This window comes from Pristiophorus japonicus, chromosome 12, assembly GCF_044704955.1.
Source record: "Pristiophorus japonicus isolate sPriJap1 chromosome 12, sPriJap1.hap1, whole genome shotgun sequence".
NCBI classification, from domain to species: Eukaryota; Metazoa; Chordata; class Chondrichthyes; family Pristiophoridae; genus Pristiophorus; species Pristiophorus japonicus.
The window spans coordinates 148748586-148768532 of NC_091988.1; the positions used below are offsets into that span (position 1 = coordinate 148748586).

Sequence of the window (19947 nt, forward strand, 5' to 3'; positions counted from 1 at the left end):
TTACAGAGATAGGGAGGGATGAGGCCATGGAGGGATTTGAAAACAGGACGGATAATTTTAAAATCGAGGTGTTGCTTAACCAGGAGCCAATGTAGGTCAGCATACAGGCGTGATGGGTGAGAACAGGACTTGGTGCGAGTTAGGACACGGGCAGCAGAGTTCTGGATGACCTTAAGTTTACGGATCTTCAGAAGTACAATCTTAAGTGGGGGTCTTCCTTAGTCAGCCCTGACAGATCTTTGGCTCTGCTGTACACTGGGGCATGGTTTCTTACCTTTATCCCAGCATTTCTCAGCATCTCCAGGGTAGGCCTGACATCAACCTGCAGCTGGTCCTCCACTCCAGTCAGGCAAAGAAGCTCCATTTCCATCTCCAAACTCTCAATAACGGTTGCCACTTTCAATGACCGATCATGCACACTCAGCTTCGCTTGATTATAACGAGTCTGAAGAAAAGAGACATTTTTTCCATTCATTCTTGCAATAAAGACGTCTGGTCATAGTGAAAGAGGAAAGTTGCAGTGACTTAAAAAGAAATCTATCTATTTTCTTCCCTCTTCCAAGATGTTTGCCCCTTGCCAGAGTGCAATTCCATGGGTGTCCTCTGGTATCTCACTAAATGGCCATTATCCACACGAATCTGCACAGTGAATGACAGCATGGAAAGCATCACAGCCAAGCCTTAGTCTGCCCTCCCCCAACATTCACATTTGCACATTTCCTGCAGTGGTTTCTAGATAGCATTCAGGAGCCAGAAAACAGGTTGAATTTTCTTTCTCTCCCTAACTCAGGAAATGAGGCTTTAGCTCTTAAATTGCTGGCCTGCACAAATCTTCTCAATACACGGAATAAACCTGCCAAGCCTTTGAGGGATGCTTTTTTTAAAAATAAGAGAATTCAAACATAGATCGAGTTACCTTAAAACAAAAGCAAAATACTGCGGATGCTGGAAGTTAGTTACCTCAAAATCCTGATACTGCTCCTCTGTTAGGGACTTTTTGGCGACAACTAGAACGCGAAGTCCTTCTCTGGCCATGTTGCCACACTGTAATCAGAACAATGAAAACAAATCAGATCCTTTATCTGACAGATAGTTTTATACACACACAGCACCGGATTCCTCCTAATAATATATCTTATCAAAAAAAATCAGATACTATGGGCCCAAGTTTCCACATGATTCGCACCTGATTTTTAGGAGCAACTGGTGGAGAACGGACTATTTTAGAAATCGTAATTCTCCACATTTTTTTTTCTGCAGTTCTAGTCAGGTAGAACAGTTCTAGTTTAGAACAGAATTTTTTCTTCAAAAGGGGGCGTGTCCGGCCACTGACGCCTGATTTGAGAGTTTCCACAGTGAAAATGTACTCCAAACTAAAGTAGAATGGAGCCAGTGAAGATTTTTGTAGAACTGAAAAAACCTGTTCTACACATTAAAAAATCAGGCGCAGGTTACAAATTAGGCGTCCAGAACGAGGTGGGGGGAGGGGAGGGGAAGGGAACTCATTAAATTCGACAATAAATCCTTATTTATACTTCTACAAATATTATACAAATAAATCCAACCTGAATAAACATTTATAAGCCACGAAAAGATTAAATAAACCATCTTCCTACCTGTGTGAAAGTGCTTCAGCCAGGGAGAATTCTGCAGCCGTTCGTGCCGCTGAGCGGGAGCGGGGGGGAGAGAGAGAGAGGGAGAGAGAGAGAGAGGGGGGGGGCGTCGGGTCGGGGAACAGGAGCGCGGGTCGGGTCAGTGGGGGGGGGGGGGGGGGAGCGGGTGTCGGGTCTCAGGTCGGGTCTCGTCGGGGGGGGGGGGGCGCGGGTGTCGGGTCGGGTCTGGTCGGCGGGGGGGGGGGGGGGGGGGGGGGAAGCGAGTGTCGGGTCGGGTCTGGTCAGGCGGGGAGCAAGAGCTGGCCGTGGGAGGAGCCCCAGTGAGGCCATTGGGCCAGGGCTAGGGGCTGCGTGCTTCGGGCCCCTCCCACACAGTTTGGCACCTGGAGCTACTGCACTTGCGTGCCGACTGTAGCGCGCATGTGCAGAGGTCCCGGCACTGTTTTCAGCGCCGGGACCTGGCTCCGCCCCCCCACAGCTCGTGCTGACTGCGCCAAGTGCCAGAGGACCTATAAGTAGGTACAGACTACCGAGGATTTTTTTAGGTGCCGTTTTAGGCGCGAAAAACGGGCGCCCAGCTCGGAGGGGCGCCCGTTTTTTTTCTTGTGGAAACTTGGGCCCTTTATTTCAAGACACTTGACATATCACATGCTCTCGATTTGTTCATTGGTTAGTTCCCAACTACAATACCTTGTCTACATCTATATTTCTTCCAGCTAAACTTTAAGGGGTGTGTTTAATGCAAGCATTTTGGGGGAAAATCCGATAAATTGCTGAAGGCTTGTTCTTAGACAGCACCACCTGCTCTTTCTATGGGTCGGTGCTGAAACATCATGAGCCTGGAAATTGCGGTCGGAGGCTTGTCTCCCGCTCTAACCCAGTGGGAATCGCTACCTGGACAGGGACCAGATTGTGGGCAGCAGGAACCCAAAGGAACAGTTCGCGGCATAAACTAAGTTGTGAGGTGCGGGGCCCATGTGCAATCACAGTCAGGGGGTAGGGGAGTAAAGCCTGGGGCAGGGGAGGCCAAAGGTTTCCTTGTGGGGCTCGGAGTTACACTCCTGCTCCCACTCTCCCACAAGGAAACCAAGAAAAAAATAATTTTACTAACTTTTCTGGCCATCTTCTGGTCTCACTCCTGTTTGCGACCAGGTACCACGAGGAGCTCTTGCGCAAACCCAAGACGTCAGAGGAAACCACATTTTGCTTATTTATGAGGACCTCCAACACTTCCAGAGAGCAGGGAATCAAATGACAACGGCCGTGAGCGGGGCAAGAACATGGAAGCAAAATTGTTTCCCCAATTTTAACTCCTGCCCACCCCATTCCCATCAGCTGTGGGGGTTAAAAATCAGGACTACAATGTCAGCAGCCTGCCTTTATAATTAATGAAAATCAAGCAGACTTTGGTCATTTTGTATTATTCCTAAAAAATATTCCAGAGGGTATTTGTGCTCAAATATTCAGGGGTACAACCATTAAAGGACCTTGTCCGGGAAATTTCCTATAAATGCGTGAACAAGAAAATGAGAAAGACAACATACCTCTTCTTCAAGCCAGTCATTGTACTGAACAATCCCCATCATGACCACATCAGCCCCTTTCATGTAAAATGTAATCTCTCCCGTAGATTCATCCTAGTCAAAAAAAACACAATTACAATAGAGACATAGCACTTGGAGGAACAGCTTGAGTACTTTGTTCACTGCCAAATTCTTGCACGGACAGATGACGCTAAAGAGCCTCACTTAGCCACTCCTGCACTATCCAGCCTTTTGCCAATTAAAGGGCAATTTCTCAGAGAGACAGTCAGTACAACAACAACTTTCATTTATATCACCGCTTTAATGTAAAAACTGTCCCAAGGTACTTCAGAAACCTGTATGTGGAAAACACAAGTCTGCACAGCAAAGGACAGATTTGGAGGGACAAAGAGATGAGTTTTGAGGAGATTTAAAAGGAGTAAAGAGAGGTGGTGGAATTTAGGAAGGGAGTTCCAACAAAAGAAAACACACCGATGAACTCATTTAAAACTTTGTCCAAGTTAACACCCATCATTGATCTTTGTTTGTGAAACCCAACATCATGTTAGCTTCGATCACAAACAGAATGACAGCCATTTGCCGAAGTACATCAAAGGAATACTACAGGGAGGGCTCACAGAAAAACACAATCATATGTCTGAGCCTTTCCTCAGGAAATGCTGGATATAAAGATGAAACATGATAGGAATTCACTTTTGTTACTATATATTATGTATCCAAGAATCTGTCCTTCATTCATTACTCCATCCCAGCACTCATTTTCAGAGCTTGCTGACTTCAGCATGGAATGAAATGAACTTTCATTAAACAACTAGACTGCCCTCCCAGCATTCTAATACTTATCTCATTTACACTCAAACATTATGCATGGTCTTATAAAAGAGTGCACTGCAAACACAAAGTGCTTATAAATGGGCAGTTATAAAAAAAAAAATTTCAACTGGAGATTATCAGAACCCCTCAATGTGTTTTCAAACCTTAAAATACATCCCCAGCAAAGTGCCCTTCTCTATACAAGGTTTTTCTGCTTCTTTCATAAGTTGAGCCATCCACACCACTGAAAAGACAATTAAATCTTAATGAATTTTCACACATTATTTTAAACCAGCCCTGTTACAAATCACTGACTTCAGGGGAATTAATGTACCATAGCATCAGATTGCATTTTGCCGGACTTTAAATATAGAAAATTGCTAAAGTTGTAAATTTCATAAATTCAGGCCCAGCTAATTATCATTTTTTTTAAAGTCAGTCTTTGCTTTTGTAGAACTAACTACATTTATAACTTGCATATGAAATAAAATAACAGATTCCTATTGCTCAAGGTTGTTGAATTTTGGGTAAATAAGTTGCTTTGGATCAAGTGGAAATGTGATTCATTTAATCATCAATATGGCTAACATTGCTTGTGACTATAAAAACAAAGCTGGACTTCCTGTCTTGCTAGAAGCAGCCACATTGTTTATAAACACTGACGCAGTATCAGCAGTCGATGCACGTTCGTCATTTCCCCAGCCAAGTTCAGCAGGAGGTTGTTACTTTCTCAAATGAGTTGTCCAAACTGTAGCTTAGGTTTCTGTTACCTCGCTGTGTACAAGACAGCTAAAGAAAAGGAACGAACAAGAGAAGGAACCATCATCCTGCTAAACAGGCTGCTGTAACTAGAGATGTTACCTTCCCAATCATGTCGAAGCTAAATACAAATTCAAAAAAGGCCCAGTGAAATATATGTACCACAGGGCTCCGATGTATGCACCATGTCCAGAAAATAAATTTCCAACTTATATTTTTCAACCTTTGACTTTTAAAAGATAAATGTAAAATCACTTAGCATGAGGACAATATTTGCTGCACAAGTATGTTGCTAGAGGCCATCTTTTCTTCACCATTGAAAAGGAGGTATTTGGTAGCTGTATATTTTCAGACACTGTACATTCAGTCCATCCAAAGCAATTGTAAACCCACTTGAGTTTTGTTTATTTCAAGTGGATGAACATGCAATCGTCTTGTAATCATAACTAAAACCTAAATCAAGATTTTTTTCCCTGTGATTTCAGTTCAGTCTGCAATTATGAACAATCTAAAGAGCTTTATTTGTAGCATTAGGAATTGTTTGTATTGAAGATCGTCTCATGGTAAGGAGGGTGATAGGACCAGATGGATCACCTATTGTATAACAGGCATTAAGCAAAGGTAGGTTTTAAAAAGAGCAGCTTTTCAGTGGCATCCAGGCACTAGTTGGGTGCGCTGGAGTTGGCCTTGATATTCACAGGGAGGCGAGGAGGGTGCGGGTGAGGCCTCATTAACATCTTGTAGCTCCGCCTCCCGCCGGCAGCCAGCCAAATGGACAGCCCGGCCGGCTTGAGAGGGAGCACTAGCAGCAGGAGGCCGGGGATCTTGAGGACGGTCCACGGTATTTGGGAGGCTGGGGGAAAGGTGGTCAGAGCTGGATGAGGACAAAGTCTTTCTTGGGGGGGGGGGGGGGGGGAAAACAGAGGGGACACACACACTCCTGCAGCTCCTGACCCACAAGGAGTACTGAAAGAGCCACTTACCTCGGGGAGCCGGCAGCTCACGCCCAATTGTATTACAGTCTCCCTCCTCCCCACCACCTGCCCTCACCGTCAAGATTCAAGCCTGAATGTTGGTCAGGTAGATGATACCAGAGGGGCATTGGTGCCCGTGGAACTGTATCCCAGCAAGGATTCAACACAATGAGAGAAAGGGACAGGAGGGGAGAGATGAAAAGGGGAGGAGAAAATTGGCAAGAATCTTTTTATTTTTAAAGTCTTAGCCTCAGAAAGTTGCTGCATCAGTGGCCCTTCCTAATAAAATGAGGATGGCCATTGTAAATGTGGCTGTGCCCCTCTTTTTAACAAATAACATAAAATGTGCCTGTGTCCACCAGAGCCCTGATGAGCACTTGTGAATCAACAAACTTTATAGCGTGTGCATATACAACATAGTTGGTTTCCGTGAGGTACTAGCTGTGAGAAAATCGCAGGGCTTTGAACGTCCCCTCCATTCTGATACCACCTTTAAATGTACCCCATCATGATCATTGTTCAATGCAGTAATAATTAAATACTACAAGGAAAATGCTAAATAAAGTTTGGTCATTTCCTGAGCACAAGGGTCTCTTAGCAATTAAACTACAATCACATGCTTAGCTTTTAAACATAAAAGTGAGGCAATAGCTTTCCATGGTTGCTGGGTAACAAAGTTTATCATCGATTTAATAGAGGGCTGCTGACTCATTTCCATGAGTGCGTGCTTTTTAGCTGCAAATACGCAACTCTTGATTTGCACCTTGCCATGGTAAATGTCACCCTTAATTAGGTGATGCAAACAATTCTAAGATAGTTTACTGAGTTTGTTTGAAACAAACTGCAGAAAGACAGGTAACAATTGGTGCAAAAATTAAATAACCAAGGATGAGTTGAGGTCAGAATTTATCTACTTTTGCTCAAATTACACTAAACCATAAACAGTTTGTGTTTAAACAAATGTTCCAGAGATTAAACAGATCAGTATTTATGTATTTTACCACACAGCAGTACAGGAAATGATGGTAGCTAAAAATATTGTCAGAGCAGATGACAAATATTGCAAGTTTATTTTTACTGCTAAAATACTATGCTTTACGGGAGTTACAATCTTTGCCTTAAATGGCACGATTCTTCAAACATCCCCCCATTTGATCTAACCCACTGTTTTTAAAATATTGTACTTTAAGAGCAAAACAAAAGTGTAGAAAAATATGGAAATGCTCTCCCCATGTTTCCAAATTTATTCAATGAACAGCTGAGCCTGAGGCCCAGATTTTATTTCACTGATTTTGTTCAGTTATCTGATCTCATCTGCAATTAGCTTCTGCGTCCCTTGGGAAGGGAAATATCAGATAGGGCTCCCACATGAGATCCTTATCTAGCAATCCATGCTGATTGTGTCCATATGTCAATGCCAAAGAAGGATGGGATCAGCATGTTTGTGATGCCCTCTGCAGTCGAATAGCTTGCTGGAACTTATTATCAACATGAATAATGGCCAATATAAATAATAAATGCTGGAAATACTCAGAAGTTCCGTCAGCATCGGTGGAGAGAAGGAGAAAGAGAGTTAGCCCTTCAGGTCTGTGAACGTTAACTCGGTTTCTCTCTCCACAGATGCTATCTCAACTGCTGTATTTCTAGCATTTTCTGCTTATATTTCAGATTTCCAGCATCCATAGTATTTTCCTTTTTGCATTGGTGAATAATGGCCACTTGGGTGAGATACAGGTGGATCACAGGCACCTGTGGAACCTAGTAGTCAAGGCCTTCAAGGGTGATGGAGAAAATAGAAAGTAAAATGATGGAAAAAGAACAGAGGGAACAAACCAGCACTAGTTAGCTCTTAACCATTTATTTCAGTGTCCCTTTGCAACACTTACTTTGACAATGATTCCCATGCGCTTGCTCTCGTAAGTAAATGGAAACACCTGCAAGATACTGAAGTTCAGAATCTGTCCTCCGGGTGTCCTCAGCTGCATAGAGGATTGGTCCCGGCCTACAAGAGTCAGGCCGACGCACTCTGTCCACTGCACCAAAGATACCTGAAACACAATAGGAATAGAATATCAGCCAGGCTACTGGAATTCAGAGTTTAAAGGTCACTTAACTGAAAAGTGATGGGGGAGGGATAACTTATTGTTAAGTCGAAGAAAACGAGTCAACCGTCAGGACCAGGATAACAACACAGTTCCTGCAAGATGGCCTTGTAATGTAGACAAATGCCCTTTAATGCTATAATTTCCTCAGGGAGATTAAGTACAGCAATTAACAATCAGTTCAGATTAGCTGCAGTGACAATACCATACAAATTTAGAGTGTCATGTGCAGTCAGAATATAGATATAATTATACTCTATTATTAAATGGACTATAATTTATGAACTTGTAATATTATCAAAACTACTTTAACATCCATCTGTGGCATTACCAAGTTTCAGAATCAGTCATCAGGAGGTAGAAGACGTTGAAATACAAAATCTCCGAACCACACATCTTGTGGAAAGGATCACAAATACAATGATAAAATCAAAAATCTCTGTCATGTACCTTCTAAATAGTAGAAGTTCAAGGCTGGATTGTCATCTTGGGGTACAGCAGATGTTCACAGCCATTTAAGCTTCATCATCACACTCAATTCAACCAGCTCTTATTATTTCCAAGTACCAATTATTTTGTAGATCTTTACATTTTTTTTGCCTCAAACTGTAGTACGGCAGGTTAAATACCACCACCTAATAACATGAACAGCAATCAGCAGGATTGACTGATTTTAGCTGTACCAGTTATCTGCTGATCACGGAGATAAACTCAATTTAACAGTTTGCATTATTGACTGACAGCAACTATAGTTTTTTCCCCATCCAGATATTTAAAGTAACTATTGCAGCACTGGTAGGGCAGCATAGCACTTTGGCACTCCACTCACTGTGAGGAAAGGAGGTGGGGCGAAGGTTACTTTCCACAGAGGATCTCCTGCTTATCTGCTGTAACTTTGTTGGGAAGAGCCGCTGAATTCGGGAAAAACAGTGAAATCCCCAATTATGCCATTCTTCCAGTGTTGCCATGGCTCTTCCAAAAATTACAGGAGACAAGTAGGAGAACCCCATTGAACATTCACCCCACAGTGAGATTTGGGTTCAATCCCATAACGCCAGTCAAGGTGACACCATTGGAGGGATCAGGCGTCTCTGATGCATCGCCTGGGAGAACAGTCTCTAGCATTAGCCGGGTAGGAAATCATACCCCACAAGAAACTGTTCAAGTAGTACCGTCCAGCATTTCTGTAAATATCCACTCTCATATGTGAGGCTAGACAGAGAATGTTGGCTGACTATTTGACCACATGGCCAAGATCAATCCTGCACTCATCCAATATCCACACACACACACACACACACACACACACGTTGAGGGAAAGGTCACTGGATGATGATCGGAACAAAAAACTCAGGCCAAACGTTCCCTCCCTAAGCCAGGTGCTTGGAAAGACTATTATAGCGGCCTCCCACCGTGGAGATCAGCTACCTCAGAACAGACCAGGGATTAAACCCGAAACGTTCCTGGTCTGACTACCTCTTTACCAGCTGAGCCTTCAGAGGATCCAGTGAAAGATTTTTAATACAGTTTTGCACTGCTACAAAAGTAAACTTGAGGAAAAAATATATTTGAGCATGTATGGCTTTTGGTGGAAGAACATCTGAATACAACAGTATTGAAGTTCGTCTGACTCAAACAGTCAACTCAGAAATGCTGATGAAGATCTGATTATTCTTTTATGGCTGAGCATCTAACATTCTTCTCAGAATTTGCATTCCGATTCCCCTTTTATCCCTTAGACCATAGGATTTGGGTTCAATCCCATAATGCCAGTCATGGTGACACCATGGGGAGGGATTGGGCAGTTGGAAATCAGTGCTTTGGAGCAGGGCTTGTAGCCATTGGTTACCAGTTTCAATATCCTATCATCTGGTCTCTGAGGTTGTCGCCGGCTCGTACCGAAGTTCTTCAAGAAATGTGAATGCTTTGGACCGGATTTTCAGCTTTTGGGGTTTTTCGGCGAAATGGTAGCGATACATGAAAATTACCGTTTTTGCTGCACTACCGTTTTTAGGCTGAACTTTCGGCTTTTGTGGTCTGCGCCAAGCGATGAGGGAGGCGTTCCACGATTATTCGTGGCGCAAAACGAGAGTTTCGGCAACTTTAGTCCGGGGTATTTTGTGCTGTGAGAGGGGGAGGGGGAGATAAAAAAAACATTCCAAAAACATTTACAAGACCCTTAACGAAGTAATCGCTGCAAAAAAATTAATAAAAATTTTAACTCATCTTTTTTGCAGGTTTCAGACTTACCACTACTGGCAGGACTGCACCGACAGGTGTTTGACTTGTTGCTATTCTGTGCGCAGTGTACAGGTCAGAAGTGAGTCGAAACTCAATCGCAAACGCAATCGGAATTGTTGCACATCGGTGCACCTCTCCACGGCGGTACTTGGAAGCGCCGCCGCAAATAGGTACCCGAGGATCCCACCCGGGCTTTGCGGCCAGGTTTTCGCCGCGGAGGGTCAAATCGCAGCAAAAACCTGGTCGCAAACCTCTCAAAAATCCGACCGTTTACGGTTTAAAATTAAAAGGACATTAAATTTATATTGCTCTTAAAAATGATTTTCTCTCCGTCCTTTTTGTTTCCATTTTCTTTCTTGCTTATTTGCCCCCTTTTTTTGTGTGTCTAACGTTTGCCTCCTTGGTGCTCTTAAATTTGGTTCAGGCATTTCCCATCAGCCCCAAAACACGTCAATTAAAAGTATGCAATGGTGAATTTACTGGAAGGTTATTGTTCCACCAAGTGGTAAATAAAGTAGATTGCACTTCATTGTACCTCAAACACATAAAAACAGCTGGTGACATGTTAACCTGTCTATATTAGATGCATTTAAGGGGAAGCTGGATAAGCATGAGGCAGAAAGGAATAAAAGAATATGCTGATAGGGTTAGATGAAGAAGGGTGGTTAGAGGCTCATGTGGAGCATAAATGCAGGTTCAGACCAGCTGGGCCGAATGGTCTGGTTCTGTGATGGGCTGGAACTTGATCAAAAACCACCACCACTGGATTCCCGCCCAAAAAACCACAAAGATTATTCAATTAAGGCCAGCGCAAAATTGATCAAAAAATTGAAAAAATTCTGCCCAGTGGGAAAAATCGGTGTTCCACATGGATTCTCGGCAGAAAACACGATCCTGGTCAAATTGAGTGGTATTTTAGTCAAAATTTAGTCCAAGACTGCGAGGTGGGCCTAGGGAGAGGGGAAAAACACCGAAAATATTTTTCAAAAAAACAAATCAAAATCGGAAAACAGTCACAGGACTCTTTTCGCTGCAAAAGAATGTCAAAGAACTTTCACTTACTTTTTTTGCAGGGTTTCATACCGACTGCCACTGCTCTGGCTGATTTCTCCTGGGCGGTGTTTGTTTCAGCAACTACGGAACACCGCTACCACCAGTCAGGCAGAAGCGTTTTTTTTTTCAGTGCTGCATGCCAGCGGTCCGCTCCCCAGCGGTATTTCGAAACCGCTGGCGGGATACTGACGAATCTTTTGGTTTTCAACCCAAAAATACGAATACCACCGAGAAAAACTTGAATCATCTTCCTAAATATTGATAACTTTCATTTTGTTTTACACGTGATGCTGGCAAAGCCCTGAGCTGGTGGTGATTCTCCTTTAACTGATGCAGTCCTTGTGCTGATGGTGCTCCCACAATAACTTGAGGAAGGACATTCTTGCTATTGAGGGAGTGCAGCGAAGATTCACCAGACTGATTCCCGGGATGGTGGGACTGACCTATCAAGAAAGACTGGATCAACTGGGCTTGTATTCACTGGAGTTCAGAAGAATGAGAGGGGACCTCATAGAAACATTTAAAATTCTGACGGGTTTAGACAGGTTAGATGCAGGAAGAATGTTCCCAATGTTGGGGAAGTCCAGAACCAGGGGTCACAGTCTAAGGATAAGGGGTAAGCCATTTAGGACCGAGATGAGGAGAAACTTCTTCACCCAGAGAGTGGTGAACCTGTGGAATTCTCTACCACAGAAAGTAGTTGAAGCCAATTCACTAAATATATTCAAAAGGGAGTTAGATGAAGTCCTTACTGCTAGGGGGATCAAGGGGTATGGCGAGAAAGCAGGAAGGGGGTACTGAAGTTGCATGTTCATCCATGAACTCATTGAATGGCAGTGCAGGCTAGAAGGGCTGAATGGCCTGCTCCTGCACTTATTTTCTATGTTTCTATGATGTTACATAGAGAATTCCAAAATATTGACCAGGCACTAATGAAGGAATGGCGATTTACATCCAATTAAATGGAGGTGATGGTGTTTCAATGATCTTGATGCTCTTGTCCTTCTTGGTGATAGAGGTTGCTGTGCTAGAAGCTGCTGTTGAAGCAAGTTTATTGAGTTGCTGCAGCGCATCCTGCAGAGTGTATATAAAACATACAGTGTACAGCTGAACATTGTAAAATCGTCAACCAACTCCTGAAGCTATGATGAAGTGAAGGTCACCAACAAAGCAGTGAAATGGTTGGATTGAGAACACTTCCCTGAGGAACTTTGATGTCATGTCGTGGAGCTGCAATAATTGGTATCCACCAATCATTACCATCTTCTCTTGTGTCAGGTATGACTCCAGCCATTGAAGGATTTTATTCTTGACCCCTCCTGACCTCAGTTTTGCTAGGGCTCCTTGGTGCCATACTCTGTCAAACGCTGCCATGATGTTGTGGGCAGTCACCATCACCTCTGTTCTGGTATTCAGGTCTTGCAGTCATATCTGAATCAAGGCTGTGATGATGTTTGAAGTTGTGCTGCCAGTGGAACTCAAACTGACCATCAGCAAACAGCTTATTGGGGAGTCGGTATTGACTGATGTCACTGTTGACAGTGGAAGGAGGCTGGTAAAGCAATAAATGGCCGGGTTAGATTTGTCCTGATTTTTAAAAATTTGATATTCTTGGGCAAATTTTCACATTGTCCAGTAGATGTCAGTGTAATAGTTGAACTGGAATAGCTTGGGAAATGGGGGACAAGTTAGTTCTGAAGCACAGGTCTTCAACACTACAGCCAGGCTGTTGTCAGACCCCCTAAGCTGCTGCTTCAATATTTTACAATACTCCCTGCTGTTTACCATCCCTCCCCTCTCTAGAGTACTCATTTAAAAACAAAACCAGACATATGTCGATAGAACTCACACTTCGTCATCTTTGCTGTCCGTGGTTGACAGCCTATAATGTAGATTACTCATCAACCACAAAAGTGCCAAAGTCAGAAACGCACGAACTTAAATGAGTAAACATTTATAGTGACTGACCCCAATTTCAACTGTCCATTGGTTGTTGTTACAAAGATAATCATCATCATCATAGGCAGTCCCTCGGGATCGAGGAAGACTTGCTTCCACTCTTAGAATGAGTCCTTAAGTGGCTGAACAGTCCAATACGAGAGCCACAGTCCCTGCCACAGGTGGGACAGAGAGTCGTTGAGGGTAAGGGAGGGTGGGACTGGTTTGCCGTGCGTTCCTTCTGCTGCCTGTGCTTCGTTTTCTGCATGCTCTCGTCGATGAGACTCGAAGCGCTCAGAGCCCTCCCGGATGCACTTCCTCCACTTAGGGCGGTCTTTGGCCAGGGTCTTCCAGGTGTCGGTGGGGATGCCGCACTTTATCAGGGAGGCTTTGAGGATGTCCTTGTAACGTTTCCTCTGTCCACCCTTGGCTCGTTTGCCATGAAGTTGTTCCGAGTAGAGCACTTGCTTTGAGAGTCTCGTATCTGGCATGCGGACAATGTGATCTGCCCAGCGGAGCTGATCAAGTGTGGTCAGTGCTTCAATGCTGGGGATGTTGGCCTGGTCGAGGACGCTGATGTTGGTGTTCCTGTCCTCCCAGGGGATTTGTAGGATCTTGCGGCGGCATCATTGATGGTATTTCTCCAGCAATTTGAGGTGTCTACTGTACATGTTCCATGCCTCTGAGCCATACAGAAAAGTGGGTATTACTACAGCACTGTAGACCTTCAGCTTGGTGGTAGATTTGAGGGCCTGGTCTTCGAACACTCTTTTCCTCAGGCGGCAGATAATAGTTCACTATTGAAGGGCTATATTTGCAACTCAGACCAGCCTGGAACTGAAATGTTAATTCACTATGTTGCAATGGAAGTCACTATTTTAGCACACTCAACCCTTCATGCTGTTCTAAGTTCTTCAATCATACTCAGGTATGTGAAGTAATGAACAACTCAGTTTTAATATAAGGTGAGAAAAAAATCTGCGCTCCATGTAGTACTACTGAGTTTCATAGAGTGTCAGCCGTGGCTCAGTGGGCAGCAGTCTCACATCGGAATCAGGAAGTTGTGGGTTCAAGTCTCACTCCAGGGAAAAAATCTAAAGCTGAGGGAGTGCTGCACCGTCGGAGTTGCCATCTTTCAGATGAGATGTTAAACCGAGGCCCCGTCTACTCACTCAGGTGGATGTAAAAGATCCCATGGCACTATTTCGAAGACGACCAGGGGAGTTAGCCCCAGTGTCTTGGCCAATATTTATTCCTCAATCAACATAACAAAATAAAAATGATCTGGTTATTATCACATTGCTATTGTGGGAGCTTGCTTGTGCGCAAATTGGCTGCCACGTTTCCTACATTAAAACAGTGACTGCACTCCAAAAGTACTTAATTGGCTGTAAAGCACTTTGAGATGTCCAGTGGTCATGAAAGGCGTTATATAAATCCAAGTCTCTCTTATTTCTTTCTTTCTTTCCTCTCTGTACCCAAATCAAAGTGAACGAGTGGGGAAAGCATCCTACTCTTAAACTCTACAAATACAGGGAGACGTACAAGAACAGGTTGGAGTCACTCATCCTCCGATATTCTGTCCTTCATTGTTGAAGCATTAGACTTTCATGAATTAACTATGTGTGAACAACATGGTTGAAATAAAGAACTCACTTTGAGCTTCCTAATTGCTCAACCATAAAGACCAAAAACGTTTGCTCAATGTTCTGTGCTGAGTCAGCTGATCTCAATCAGGGTCGAGATAATAATTGACCTCAGTGCCCTGGATTTAACTGGCGGAAAATCATCCAGGACCCCCTCTAGATCACAGTCCAGTGACCCCGACTCAACTGATGTGCGCGGATATCAGATAAAGGTTGGGTTGAGCTTTGCATGCTCACATATCAAAAAGGACCACTTAGGCAAAGCACTGGTGAGCAACCAACACCCATGGAACTGTAACCCAGCAAGTCAGCACCTTCAAGAGAGCGAATGAGAATAAAAATCTCAGGAAGGCATCGGACAAGCTGGAGCTTGACAGATCGTAGCCAGGTCAGGAGCGAGGGCATTTGTACGGGCAAGATTGCGGGATTTCCGCATATCTTGCCCGGCAAATATCCTCAAAAATCTTGCGTAGACTACTTTTACAGGCGTAAGAGTTTATAAACCGATAAAAAACATGATTAAAATTAAAATTTTAAAAACATATTTATGTTAAAACCCTGCCCACTCAGGTAATGTTATTTTAAACCCTAACCCTAACTTTTTTTTAAAAATCTGCAATTTCTTTTCTTTATAAAACATGTATAACATCTTTAATTTCTATTAGTGTATTGTGTGAGGTGTTTTTTAAAAAAAATGTTTTATGTAGTGTTTGTGTGTTTTTCTCATTCATTGTAATAGGAGCTTCGTAACTTACGAAACTCCTATTACAATGAATGAGAAAATACTTACCTGTGATTGGGTGTCCAGGCACACGTGACTCCTACGCATGGCCCTACGAGCACGTGCTGCGATGCACAGGGAGAGGAGGCCTGTGGATCGGGATTTTGAGCGGGCGCAGCAGCTTCAGGTAACTGCACATTTTATGTCTGTTATTTAGTGCTTTGCCCGTGGGAAGTCCTCGAGAAGAATTTCTGCCCCATTGCAATGCATTTCCAGCGTAGTTCCAACCCTTTATGCTTGTCGCCGTTTCAGTCTCAAAACACACCCATGGTTGACTGCCTCAATTCTGGTTATGAAATGATGCCTGAAGTCTCATGGACACCCCAATTTTTTTTTGAATTTATCCCTTTTGGAACTGACATAAAAGAAATGAAGTGATCCTGCACTGATGGGAGTGCAAGTCAGAGACAGGTTCCACTGTGGCACCGATTCTCCGGCCCACACTCCCGTCAAACTAGACTCTGTGCTGGGATTGCTGAATAATGCGACCAACAAAGTTAAATTTTACCAAAATAGAGATACAACTGAAGGAAAAAGTTGGCGACGAATTTTCTTTCAATCTAAACACAGCCATGTACCAGCAGGAAACGTCAGGATTAGCGTCACATCCACATTAGCAAGTTTTATCCCTAATTATAAGCTGCATTTGGAGCTAAATCTAAAGATCTGGAGCCTAAGGCTCAGGGCTGCTCATCACTCCCATACCTTACAATTTGGGATGTACAGTCAACTCTTGGATGAGTCAGTGCTGCATGGATGTCAGCTGGTCCATTTTAACAGGAAGCTGCAGCTGGCATAGTCAGGGAATCTCACTAGATCATACACTTTTAAACTGGGCCACATGAGGCATTTATAAAGGCTCGCGAAATTTGTTCACCTATTAGCAAATTATTTCTATTGCTGTACTCTTAAAAACATTCTCTTTCATGGGAATACAGTTTTCCTTTGGGTAACTAACATTTTATTCCAAATTATGACATTGTCCCTGAGAGTGTGCTAATATTTGTGGGGGGGTCTCCTGGAGTGTGCCAATATCTACAGGGGCTCTCTGTACAGCAAAGTTTGAAAACCAGTGCACCACTGACCCTGGGCATCGAGTAACTTGCAGCACAGCCCACTCTGCAGGGGAAACGGGAGGAGATACAAGGTCCATGAGGGTTAGAAAGGTGGGGCTTGGAAAGGCAGAATATAACCAAAAGGTTTCCCATCATAGTCTCAGTTATAATGAGAAGCTACATCATAAAAACACTACAATTTAACATTTTCAAAACATAAACTCAAGGTGCCTTCCATTTAACTTCCTTTGAAACGCTCTACACCACTCGTTAGGTTCCAGATGGCAGAATGAGCATCGCCACCGAAACTCTTGAAGCTTCCTTTACTCAAATGAACAAACCGGGTCCAGTTACAGGTCATGGTCACTTTTGTTAATAAATAACATTAGCCCACTTTACTTGCATCTTTGACCTTTAGCCTACAACCTGACATTTGCCTATCCCAAGATACTACAATATCATGTCAAGTCAACAAAAGCAGTCTTGAATGGTTGTGCTGACAGATTGGGTTGCTCGCTGGAAGTGTGACTTTAAAACAACAATTTCCACACGCAGTCAGCCAGTTTGTCATCCAGTGATTTGATGTTAGCCACTCCAGTAATACCATTCATTTGGCACTGCTACATGGCCTTGCTTATACAGGTACACAAACTCTTCCAACTATTAATTTTAAAAATATTTATAGAAGAAAACAAGGTGGTTGTGGAAACCTTCAAGGACTATGGTGTTAAAACAGGAGCCTGTTTAAATATTCCAAACATCTGAAGTTCTGTGAACCACTGGCATATAGTTCAGATTTGATTGCAACGGTTGGTAAAAGTTTATGGTGAGAGGGCAAGATAACTATTACATTTTCCCAAAAAAGAGAAATTGGCTATGTATAAATGAAAACAATTTCCTTTAGAGAATGCATTGAGAATGCTTACGGCTCACATCCCACCACAGGCAACTAGGTCCATACAGCAGAGCCTGGTCTCCAGTCGTCTCAGACCCCCTTGCCACTGGTCCAACACCTTGCTCTGCTAAGCCCGTGTGGAAGCTGGTGTGCAACAGCCACCCCACATTAAAAGAATTCATGCACAGGCATCTTCCACCCTTCAAAAAGAAGTTCAGGACCTGGAACGTCGGGACCCTCATGGACAACCCCAACTGCGACAGACCGGAACATCACACTGCTATCGTTGCCCGGAAATGAGATACTTCGACGTTGACATCGCCTAAGTGAGACCCGGTGGGCAGGGGAAGGCCAGCTCAAAGAACAAGGTGGTGGTTACATCTTCTTCTGGAAAGGCAAACCAGAAGGAGGCCGCCTCCATGGAGTTGGTTACACCATCAAGAATGAGCTGGTAGGTCGTCTCAGAAACTTCCCCTGCGGGATAAGTGAACGTTTCATGATTCTCTGGCTCACCCTAGCCCGGAACCAGTGCGCCACAATCATCAGCGCATACCCCCCAACACTTGACGCAACAGATAAGACTAAAGAGGAATTCGACTCCAGCCTCGAACATTTCCTGTCCAGAGTCCCTATGGACGACAAGCTGATCCTCCTCGGCAACTTCAATACCAGAATCGGTAAGGATACAGACCGCTGGGGAGGCATGATCGGCAGTGAAGGGGTAGGGAAAACCAACTCTAGCGGTACCCTGCTCCTGACAAAATGCCTAGAACATGACATTTTCATCACCAATACCTTGTTCCATCAGAGGGACAAGCACAAGGCTTCATGGCAACACCTTCGCTCCAACACTGGCATCTGCTCGACTACCTCATCGTCCGAGCGAGGGACCGCAAGGACGTGCGCATCCCATGCCATGACAGGAGCCGATGACTGCTGGATGGACCACTGCCTAAACAGCTTTGTCATTATCAATCTAGCCCCAAAGCAGCGTCGGAAACAGAAACAATGCCGCAGGAAAATCAACTCTAGGGCACTCAAAGACAGAGTTAAGAAAGCCCTATACAGCCAGCATCTCACTGCCAACCTGGCAACCCTCGATGACCCCGAGACGCAGAGTACCCACTGCGCTTGGTCTGCTCTCAAGGCCTCCGTAACCAGCACCTGCGAAGAGACGCTCGGTTACTCAACCAGGTAACACCAAGACTAGTTTGACGAGAATGACCAGGAGATCCAGGAGCTAATAAGCCGCAAGCGCAAGGCATTTCTGAACCTAAAGCAGAAACCCAATTCGGGAGCAGCAAAGCAGCTCTACAGGCAGCTGAAGGCCAAGGTCCAATAAAAAACCCACGACCTTAAGAATAGATGGTGGGTGGAGAAAGCACAGGAGATCCAGCAGCTGCCCGACAACCATATGAGGTATCTTCAGCGCTGTTAAGTCCACTTACGGCCCAAGCACTCAAGGCCCCACCCCAGTGCTGGCTAAGAACGAAGAGGCACTCATTAAGGACACTGAGGCAGTCAGGGCCCGCTGGAAGGAACACTTTGAAGATCTCCTTGACTGAGACTCTGCCTTCGACGCGAGTGTCCTCATTTCCATCCTGCAGCATGCTACCCGCCATCATCTTAGCAAAACCCCAGCCCTACATGAGGTAGAAAAGGCCATCCATTAGCTCAAGAACAACAAGGCATCAGGAGCAGATATAATCCCCGCCGAGGCACTAAAGTATGGCGGTGAAGCACTATTGACACGAATGTATGACATCTCCCTTATCTGGAAGGAGAGCATGCTGAGAGATCTCAGAAATGCCATAATCGTGACCAACTTCAAAACGGGGGGGGGGGGGGGGGAAATCCAATTGCTATAACTACAGAGGAATCTCCCTGCTGTCGGCCACAGGGAAAGTCATTGCAAGAATCCTCCTCAATCGTCTTCTCCCTGTGGCTGAGGAGCTCCTCCCAGAGTCGCAATGCGGATTCCGTCCACTAAAGGGTACAACAGACATGATCTTCACCGCACGACAACTACACGAGAAATGCAGGGAACAGTATCAATTTTTGTACATGTCCTTCTTTGACCACACAAAGGCCTTTGACACGGTCAACTGTGAGGGATTATAGAGCATCCTCCTCAGTTTCGGCTGCCCCCAAAAGTTTGTCACCATCCTCCGCTTGCTCCACGATGACATGCAAGCCGTGATCCTGAGCAACAGAGACATGGACCATATACAGTAGACATCTCAAAGCGCTGGAGAAGTACAAGTAGAGCTTCCGAAATCCGGAGTTCCAAAAACCATAATGTTCCTAAAACCGGACACCATGCAGTTCGCATGAGTTGACGTCCACAATCCGGAAACATGCTCCAAAAACTGGACAGATAAAGCAGCAAATGGCACAGATAAACTGAACCCTGAACATCACTCCAAATAAGTCATGCAGACAGGACCAAAAGATATGCATTCAAATTGACAGAAAGCAAATCCAACATAGGCATTAGACAAAGCAAGTCAGTCAAAGAGACATCCTATGTGAA

General features: G+C 44.3%; 1 protein-coding gene across 2 annotated transcripts in view; it reads right to left on the minus strand.

The window, feature by feature from the left end:
- Positions 1-19947, minus strand: part of LOC139277503 (probable phospholipid-transporting ATPase IIA) — a 174355-nt gene that overhangs the window by 46450 nt on the left and 107958 nt on the right. For both annotated transcript variants that reach the window (XM_070896037.1, XM_070896036.1), the window contains exons 15-18: positions 7590-7751; positions 3158-3250; positions 961-1044; positions 275-445 (exon numbers count right to left, since the gene is read on the minus strand). In XM_070896037.1, coding sequence (XP_070752138.1) covers positions 275-445; positions 961-1044; positions 3158-3250; positions 7590-7751 — 510 coding nt within the window. The remainder of the gene's footprint in view (positions 1-274; positions 446-960; positions 1045-3157; positions 3251-7589; positions 7752-19947) is intronic.